This window comes from Hypanus sabinus, unplaced genomic scaffold (genome assembly GCF_030144855.1).
Source record: "Hypanus sabinus isolate sHypSab1 unplaced genomic scaffold, sHypSab1.hap1 scaffold_1154, whole genome shotgun sequence".
NCBI classification, from domain to species: domain Eukaryota; kingdom Metazoa; phylum Chordata; class Chondrichthyes; order Myliobatiformes; family Dasyatidae; genus Hypanus; species Hypanus sabinus.
The window spans coordinates 22,396-32,062 of NW_026779212.1; the positions used below are offsets into that span (position 1 = coordinate 22,396).

The 9,667-nt window shown below is 55.2% G+C and overlaps 1 protein-coding gene across 1 annotated transcript; it reads left to right on the top strand.

Moving 5' to 3' along the window:
* The first annotated feature begins 2,171 nt into the window (after positions 1 to 2,171).
* Positions 2,172 to 9,266, top strand: LOC132386424 (opioid-binding protein/cell adhesion molecule homolog). The gene is made up of 5 exons (XM_059958697.1): positions 2,172 to 2,271; positions 3,001 to 3,135; positions 3,559 to 3,679; positions 7,522 to 7,673; positions 9,169 to 9,266. The coding sequence occupies exons 1-5, from the start codon at positions 2,172 to 2,174 to the stop codon at positions 9,264 to 9,266; spliced, it is 606 nt and encodes a 201-aa protein (XP_059814680.1).
* The last annotated feature ends 401 nt before the right edge of the window (positions 9,267 to 9,667 follow it).

Sequence of the window (9,667 nt, forward strand, 5' to 3'; positions counted from 1 at the left end):
ATCACCCGTCTCCTGGTACGTTAATCGCCCGTCTCCTGGTACGTTAATCACCCGTCTCCTGGTACATTAATCACCCGTCTCCTGGTACGTTAATCACCCGTCTCCTGGTACGTTAATCACCCGTCTCCTGCTACATTAATCACCCATCTCCTGCTACATTAATCACCCGTTCCTGCTACATTAATCACCCATCTCCTGCTACATTAATCACCCGTCTCCTGGTACAATAATCACCCGTCTCCTGGTACATTAATCACCCGTCTCCTGCTACATTAATCATCCGTCTCCTGGTACAATAATCACCCGTCTCCTGGTACATTAATCACCAGTCTCCTGGTACATTAATCACCCGTCTCCTGCTACAATAATCACCCGTCTCCTGCTACATTAATCACCCGTCTCCTGCTACATTAATCACCCATCTCCTGGTACATTAATCACCCGTCTCCTGGTACATTAATCACCCGTTTCCTGCTACATTAATCACCCTTCTCCTGGTACAATAATCACCAGTTCCTGCTACATTAATCACCAGTCTCCTGGTACAATAATCACCCGTCTCCTGCTACATTAATCACCCGTTCCTGCTACATTAATCACCCGTCTCCTGGTACATTAATCACCCGTTCCTGCTACAATAATCACCCGTTCCTGCTACAATAATCACCCGTTCCTGCTACAATAATCACCCGTTCCTGCTACATTAATCACCCGTTCCTGGTACATTAATCACCCGTCTCCTGCTACAATAATCACCCGTCTCCTGCTACAATAATCACCCGTCTCCTGCTACAATAATCACCCGTTCCTGCTACATTAATCACCCGTTTCCTGGTACATTAATCACCCGTTCCTGCTACAATAATCACCCGTTCCTGCTACAATAATCACCCGTTCCTGCTACAATAATCACCCGTTCCTGCTACATTAATCACCTGTCTCCTGGTACATTAATCACCCGTTCCTGGTACATTAATCACCCGTTCCTGCTACAATAATCACCCGTCTCCTGGTACAATAATCACCCGTCTCCTGGTACATTAATCACCCGTCTCCTGGTACATTAATCACCCGTTCCTGCTACATTAATCACCCGTATCCTGGTACATTAATCACCCGTCTCCTGGTACATTAATCACCCGTTCCTGCTACAATAATCACCCGTCTCCTGGTACAATAATCACCCGTCTCCTGGTACATTAATCACCCGTCTCCTGGTACAATAATCACCCTTCCCCTGCTACATTAATCACCCGTCTCCTGGTACATTAATCACCCGTCTCCTGCTACATTAATCACCCGTCTCCTGCTACATTAATCACCCGTCTCCTGCTACATTAATCACCCGTCTCCTGCTACATTAATCACCCGTCTCCTGGTACATTAATCACCCATCTCCTGCTACATTAATCACCCGTTTCCTGCTACATTAATCACCCGTTTCCTGCTACATTAATCACCCCTCTCCTGGTACATTAATCACCCGTCTCCTGCTACAATAATCTCCCGTTTTCTGGTACAACTACTGCCCTGCCTGACTTTAGTCTTCACTGTTGAGTCTTAGAGCTGGCCACAACGCCACAGCCTGGCACTACTGTCACACCCCAATGGGTCATCCTCCACCCCCCATCAGTGTCTCAAGAGTTATACTTGTTGCAGAGGGGAATGACCACAGGGGAACCCTGCTTTCCTCTCCTGGTGGTCTGAAGCCTGTACTCTGGGTGTCATCACTTCTTCTAAACTCTCATCTGTAACATCTTCAGCCTCCCACACCATCCAGTTCCAGCTCCGCGATCCGGTAAGTCAGGAGCTGAAATTCGTGCACTTCCCACAAATGTAGTCATCAGGGAAAACCGGGAGCATTCCATCCTGACTACTCTCCGGAAAATGGCTTGCCTCTTCCTAACTGTGCCTCTGCCAGTTCATGCAGAAGCCTGTTAAGCCAAAGCCTCGCCACCCCATCTCTCAGTCAATGGCTGCCCTCCATTTATTTGCAGCTGTTTAGGCCTCTGACACCGACACTCTCTGCGCCTACACCGCCCAAAAAGACCAGCCTTGCCCAATCCCGCTCCTTTTATCTTCTCTCTTCCAAGATGAAGAAAGATTGCCGCATTGATAAACAGTTTTGTTTGACCAGGCAGGGTTGTTAGGGCTGAGTTGAAACCCTGAAGATGGAGGAGCAGTGCATCACTCTCCTCCCCGTTCACCTGTTTGGCACTGGGCGACCCTACCAGGAGCCAAAGCGAAATGTCCTGACTCCAGGGGGCTGTGGTCTGGGTCACTGAGACTCCAAACCATGACAGGGTTGTGGTTCCCTTCTAATCGCACTCCCCCGCCTACTGAACTCACTCACTCACCTCTCACTATTTCCCTGAACTTTGAAAACCAGCAATATTCTAGCAAACACCAAACATGGAGTGAGAATGGGGCAGAGTCAGGAATACAGAGGGAGGGCTGGGATGGAGGGGCTGATGATGGACAGAGAGTTGGGGAGACAGAGAGAATAGTTTCAGAAAGAGGGAGAGGGGAGAGAGTGCGATGGAGTGAGAGAGGTATAGACAATCCGAAAGGGAGATGGGAGAGAGTGCGATGGAGTGAGAGAGGTATAGACAATCCGAAAGGGAGATGGGAGAGAGTGCGATGGAGTGAGAGAGGTATAGACATCTGAAAGGGAGATGGGAGAGAGTGCGATGGAGTGAGAGAGGTATAGACAATCCGAAAGGGCGATGGAGTGAGAGAGGTATAGACAATCCGAAAGGGAGAGGGTGGTACTGATAGAGTTGTAGGGTAGCAAGAGAGAGAGGGAGATGCTGGGAGGTTGAGGAGAAAGGGCGAACAGTAGGTGTGTGTGTGTGGGTGGGTGAGATCAGGAGGGGGTGTACTGGTGGGGTGGGGTCTGTGGAGTTTGGGGTATATGTGATTGTGGGAGGGCTAGACGAGTCAGGGTGTGTGGGTCGAGCTATGGGCAGTCGGTACACTCATGATCTCTGTTTCACCCAGGGGAGCAGTTTCAGAGCGAGGGGGAGTATCTGGAGATGGTGGCTGTCAGCCGGTATCAGGCCGGACAATACGAGTGCAGCAGTTCCAACGGACTTGGGACACCTGACTCTCACCGCGTCCACCTCACCGTCAACTGTGAGTGCGGGGCACGGGGGCGGGGGGTGTCCTGGGGAGTGGTGGGGGGGAGAGGCAGGTTAGGCTGGGCTTGATGGTTGGTGCCTTACCCGATAGAATAATTGAAAGAACGGGGACCCCCTCCCCGAACTCTGCTCTCCTCCACCTACCGGGCGTGTGGAGGAGGTGAGGATGGGGAGGGGGACATTATTAGATCCTCTGCTCCACTCCCTCTCTCCCTTGCCCCACCCCGTCAGCTCCCACCATGCTTCCCTGGGGGAGGGCTTTGCAGGACACAGGACCCTCTCCCTGGGTTTCCAGCTCAGCCACACAGTTACCCAGTGGCTGGGCTGAGAATTATGTGACGAAGTACCCTCCCCAACCTGCTTCCTTGGGGGGGGGGGCAGTGATATGACACACTCACAGTGGACTGTCACCCCCCAGATGCCCCGGAGATCACAGATGTGAGGAACGTGACGGGAAGGAAAGGACAACCTGCCGTTCTGCGCTGTGAGGCTCACTCTGTACCTGCCGCAGACTTCCAGTGGTACAAGGAGGAGAAGAGGTAAACGGAGATTCACTCTGTGTCTGACCCCGGGAGTGTGTGATGGGACGGTGTGGAGGGAGATTTACTCTGTGTCTGACCCCGGGAGTGTGTGATGGGACGGTGTGGAGGGAGATTCACTCTGTGTCTGACCCTTTTTTTTATTACAAAATCCTTTATTACAAATTTCGGTGCTATACAATATATACAAAACAGTGGCAAACACAATTACTGCACTACAAATAGACAATAGACATTACACCAGAATGTTGCCATCCCTATCTACGATGGCATTTACACCCTGGGAGTGTGTGATTGGACGGTGTGGAGGGAGATTCACTCTGTGCCTTACCCTGGGAGTGTGCGATTGGACGGTGTGGAGGGAGATTCACTCCATGTCTGACCCCGAGAGGGTGTGATGGGACGGTGTGGAGGGAGATTCACTCCATGTCTGACCCCGAGAGTGTGTGATGGGACGGTGTGGAGGGAGATTCACTCTGTGTCTGACCCTGGGAGTGTGTGATTGGACGGTATGGAGGGAGATTGACTCTGTGTCAGACCCCGGGAGAGTGTGATGGGACGGTGTGTAGGGAGATTCACTCTGTGCCTTACCCTGGGAGTGTGTGATTGGACGGTGTGGAGGGAGATTCACTCCATGTCTGACCCCGAGAGGGTGTGATGGGACGGTGTGGAGGGAGATTCACTCCATGTCTGACCCCGAGAGTGTGTGATGGGACGGTGTGGAGGGAGATTCACTCCATGTCTGACCCTGAGAGTGTGTGATGGGACGGTGTGGAGGGAGATTCACTCTGTCTCTGACCCCGGGAGTGTGTGATTGGACGGTGTGGAGGGAGATTCACTCTGTGCCTTACCCTGGGAGTGTGTGATTGGACGGTGTGGAGGGAGATTCACTCCATGTCTGACCCCGAGAGGGTGTGATGGGACGGTGTGGAGGGAGATTCACTCCATGTCTGACCCCGAGAGTGTGTGATGGGACGGTGTGGAGGGAGATTCACTCTGTGTCTGACCCTGGGAGTGTGTGATTGGACGGTATGGAGGGAGATTGACTCTGTGTCAGACCCCGGGAGAGTGTGATGGGATGGTGTGTAGGGAGATTCACTCTGTGTCTGACCCTGGGAGTGTGTGATTGGACGGTGTGGAGGGAGATTCACTCTGTGTCAGACCCCGGGAGAGTGTGATGGGACGGTGTGTAGGGAGATTCACTCTGTGTCTGACCCCGGGAGTGTGTGATGGGACGGTGTGGAGGGAGATTCACACTGTGTCTGACCCCGGGAGTGTGTGATTGGACGGTGTGGAGGGAGATTCACTCTGTGTCTGACCCTGGGAGGGTGTGATGGACGGTGTGGAGGGAGATTCACTCTGTGTCTGACCCCAGGAGTGTGTGATGGGATGGTGTGGAGGGAGATTCACTCTGTGTCTGACCCCGGGAGTGTGTGATGGGACGGTGTAGAGGGAGATTCACTCTGTGTCTGACCCCAGGAGTGAGTGATGGGATGGTGTGGAGGGAGATTCACTCTGTGTCTGACCCCGGGTGTGTGTGATGGGAAGGTGTGGAGGGAGATTCACTCTGTGTCTGACCCCGGGAGTGTATGATGGGACGGTGTGGAGGGAGATTCACTCTGTGTCTGACCCCGGGTGTGTGTGATGGGAAGGTGTGGAGGGAGATTCACTCTGTGACTGACTCTGGGAGTGTGTGATGGGACGGTGTGGAGGGAGATTCACTCTGTGTCTGACCCCGGGAGTGTGTGATGGGACGGAGTGGAGGGAGATTCTCTCTGTGTCTGACCCCGGGAGTGTGTGATGGGACGGTGTGGAGGGAGATTCACTCTGTGTCTGACCCCGGGAGTGTGTGATGGGATGGAGTGGAGGGAGATTCGCTCTGTGTCTGACCCCGGGAGTGTGTGATGGGATGGAGTGGAGGGAGATTCACTCTGTGTCTGACCCCGGGAGTGTGTGATGGGATGGAGTGGAGGGAGATTCGCTCTGTGACTGACTCTGGGAGTGTGTGATGGGACGGTGTGGAGGGAGATACACTCTGTCTCTGACCCCGGGAGTGTGTGATGGGACGGCGTGGAGGGAGATTCACTCTGTGTCTGACCCCGGGAGTGTGTGATGGGACGGAGTGGAGGAAGATTCACTCTGTGTCTGACCCCGGGAGTGTGTGATGGGATGGAGTGGAGGGAGATTCGCTCTGTGACTGACTCTGGGAGTGTGTGATGGGACGGTGTGCAGGGAGATTCACTCTGTGTCTGACCCCGGGAGTGTGTGATGGGACGGTGTGGAGGGAGATTCACTCTGTCTCTGACCCTGGGAGTGTGTGATGGGACGGTGTGGAGGGAGATTCACTCTGTGTCTGACCCCGGGAGTGTGTGATGGGACGGTGTGGAGGGAGATTCACTCTGTGTCTGACCCCGGGAGTGTGTGATGGGACGGTGTGGAGGGAGATTCACTCTGTCTCTGACCCTGGGAGTGTGTGATGGGACGGTGTGGAGGGAGATTCGCTCTGTGTCTGACCCAGGGAGTGTGTGATGGGACGGTGTGGAGGGAGATTCACTCTGTGTCTGACCCCGGGAGTGTGTGATGGGATGGTGTGGAGGGAGATTCACTCTGTGTCTGATCCTGGGAGTGTGTGATGGGACGGTGTGGAGAGAGATTCACTCTGTGTCTGACCCCGGGAGTGTGTGATGGGATGGTGTGGAGGGGAGATTCACTCTGTGTCTGACCCTGGGAGAGTGTGATGGGACGGTGTGGAGGGAGATTCACTCTACGTCTCATCCCGGGGAGTGTGTGATGGGACGGTGTGGAGGGAGATTCACTCTGTGTCTGACCCCGGGAGTGTGTGATGGGACGGTGTGGAGGGAGTCTCACTCTGTGTCTGACCCCGGGAGTGTGTGATGGGACGGTGTGGAGGGAGATTGACTCTGTGTCTGACCCCGGCAGTGTGTGATGGGACGGTGTGGAGGGAGATTCACTCTGTGTCTGACCACGGGAGTGTGTGATGGGACGGTGTGGAGGGAGATTCACTCCATGTCTGACCCCGAGAGTGTGTGATGGGACGGTGTGGAGGGAGATTCACTCTGTGTCTGACCCTGGGAGAGTGTGATGGGACGGTGTGGAGGGAGATTCACTCTGTGTCTGACCCTGGGAGAGTGTGATGGGACGGTGTGGAGGGAGATTCACTCTGTGTCTGACCCTGGGAGAGTGTGATGGGACGGTGTGGAGGGAGATTCACTCTGTGTCTGACCCTGGGAGAGTGTGATGGGACGGTGTGGAGGGAGATACACTTTGTGTCTGACCCTGGGAGTGTGTGATGGGACGGTGTGGAGGGAGATTCACTCTGTGTCTGACCCCGGGAGTGTGTGATGGGACAGTGTGGAGGGAGATTCACTCTGTGTCTGACCCCGGGAGTGTGTGATGGGATGGTGTGGAGGGAGATTCACTCTGTGTCTGACCCTGGGAGAGTGTGATGGGACGGTGTGGAGGGAGATTCACTCTGTGTCTGACCCTGGGAGAGTGTGATGGGACGGTGTGGAGGGAGATTCACTCCATGTCTGACCCCGAGAGTGTGTGATGGGACGGTGTGGAGGGAGATTCACTCTGTGTCTGACCCCGGGAGTGTGTGATGGGACGGTGTGGAGGGAGATTCACTCTGTGTCTGACCCTGGGAGTGTGTGATGGGACGGTGTGGAGGGAGATTCACTCTGTGTCTGACCCCGGGAGTGTGTGATGGGACGGTGTGGAGGGAGATTCACTCTGTGACTGACCCTGGGAGTGTGTGATGGGACGGTGTGGAGGGAGATTCACTCTGTGGTCTGCAATAAGCATTCTTTTGTCTGTTCCAGGCTCTCGGGAGGAATCGAAGGTTTACGAATCCAGAAGGATCGGACGAGATCCCTGCTGATGTTCCTCAATGTGTCCCAGGAGAGTTATGGGAATTACACATGCTTCGCCTCAAACCGGCTGGGTGGAATGAGTGCCAGCATGTTCCTCCACGGTGAGTAGGTTCCCCCCTCGGTGAGGGAGTTACTGCTCCTCCAAACACCCTCGCTCCCTCTGGGATCGTTTGTGGGGCAGTGGTGTCGTAGGGAAATGAGGCTGACGAGGTGAGGGAGTTACTGCTCCTCCAAACACCCTCGCTCCCTCTGGGATCGTTTGTGGGGCAGTGGTGTCGTAGGGAAATGAGGCTGACGAGGTGAGGGAGTTACTGCTCCTCCAAACACCCTCGCTCCCTCTGGGATCGTTTGTGGGGCAGTGGTGTCGTAGGGAAATGAGGCTGACGAGGTGAGGGAGTTACTGCTCCTCCAAACACCCTCGCTCCCTCTGGGATCGTTTGTGGGGCAGTGGTGTCGTAGGGAAATGAGGCTGACGAGGTGAGGGAGTTACTGCTCCTCCAAACACCCTCGCTCCCTCTGGGATCGTTTGTGGGGCAGTGGTGTCGTAGGGAAATGAGGCTGACGAGGTGAGGGAGTTACTGCTCCTCCAAACACCCTCGCTCCCTCTGGGATCGTTTGTGGGGCAGTGGTGTCATAGGGAAATGAGGCTGACGAGGTGACGGAGTTACTGCTCCTCCAAACACCCTCGCTCCCTCTGGGATCGTTTGTGGGGCAGTGGTGTCGTAGGGAAATGAGGCTGACGAGGTGAGGGAGTTACTGCTCCTCCAAACACCCTCGCTCCCTCTGGGATCGTTTGTGGGGCAGTGGTGTCGTAGGGAAATGAGGCTGACGAGGTGAGGGAGTTACTGCTCCTCCAAACACCCTCGCTCCCTCTGGGATCGTTTGTGGGGCAGTGGTGTCGTAGGGAAATGAGGCTGACGAGGTGAGGGAGTTACTGCTCCTCCAAACACCCTCGCTCCCTCTGGGATCGTTTGTGGGGCAGTGGTGTCGTAGGGAAATGAGGCTGACGAGGTGACGGAGTTACTGCTCCTCCAAACACCCTCGCTCCCTCTGGGATCGTTTGTGGGGCAGTGGTGTCGTAGGGAAATGAGGCTGACGAGGTGAGGGAGTTACTGCTCCTCCAAACACCCTCGCTCCCTCTGGGATCGTTTGTGGGGCAGTGGTGTCGTAGGGAAATGCTGACGAGGTGAGGGAGTTACTGCTCCTCCAAACACCCTCGCTCCCTCTGGGATCGTTTGTGGGGCAGTGGTGTCGTAGGGAAATGCTGACGAGGTGAGGGAGTTACTGCTCCTCCAAACACCCTCGCTCCCTCTGGGATCGTTTGTGGGGCAGTGGTGTCGTAGGGAAATGAGGCTGACGAGGTGAGGGAGTTACTGCTCCTCCAAACACCCTCGCTCCCTCTGGGATCGTTTGTGGGGCAGTGGTGTCGTAGGGAAATGCTGACGAGGTGAGGGAGCCAAAGGGAAGGGAAAAGGAGGGTGGGGAGGGAGTTTCAGGGAGGTGGGGGCGCGGAAGTTGGAGTAATGCCATCCATATTGCTCACGCTGCCTCTCCTCTCCCACCCCTTCTCATTACCCCTCCTCTCCTCTCCTGCAGGTGGACCCTCCTCCCATGGACTCCGGGCTGCCTTGTCGAGGGGTCTCTGGTTCTACCTCGGAGCGCTCGGCCTCCTCATCGCCCTCGGCAGTGATTAGGCCGAGGGTGAGGAGTGGGACGGGTGGAAAGGGTCCAATCTCTGTGAGTGAGCCCTGACCCGTCACTGACTGTGTGTGGGGCCTCGGCCTCCTCCCTTCACTCCCTCCCTGAGGAGATGGTGCTGGGGGTGCATTGGTTTCTCCCCATCCCCGCATCACCAGTGCATGATGGGAGTTGTTGCCCCCCCTGCACTATCCTGAACCCTCATTAGTGCCCTCAGTGTCAGCTACTGGCCCGCTATATCACGTTCACTCCGTGGGCCAATCGGCATGACACTGGGGGGCCGCTCTGGCCTCCATTTTCGGCCTGTGAATCAAGCTCCGCCATTGGCTGCTACAGGAAGGGGCCTTGGAACTGATCAGTTGTCATGGAGCTTGCAGGGCCTACAGTGGGCACCAGG

Excerpts from the sequence above, each read along its gene's own strand:
- LOC132386424 (XM_059958697.1), top strand. The coding sequence starts at position 2,172 with ATGGAGGAGCAGTGCATCACTCTCCTCCCCGTTCACCTGTTTGGCACT. Across the intron at positions 2,272-3,000 it reads CCTGACTCCAGGGGGCTGTG|GGGAGCAGTTTCAGAGCGAG; the intron begins GTCTGGGTCACT and ends TGTTTCACCCAG. Across the intron at positions 3,680-7,521 it reads TGGTACAAGGAGGAGAAGAG|GCTCTCGGGAGGAATCGAAG; the intron begins GTAAACGGAGAT and ends TGTCTGTTCCAG.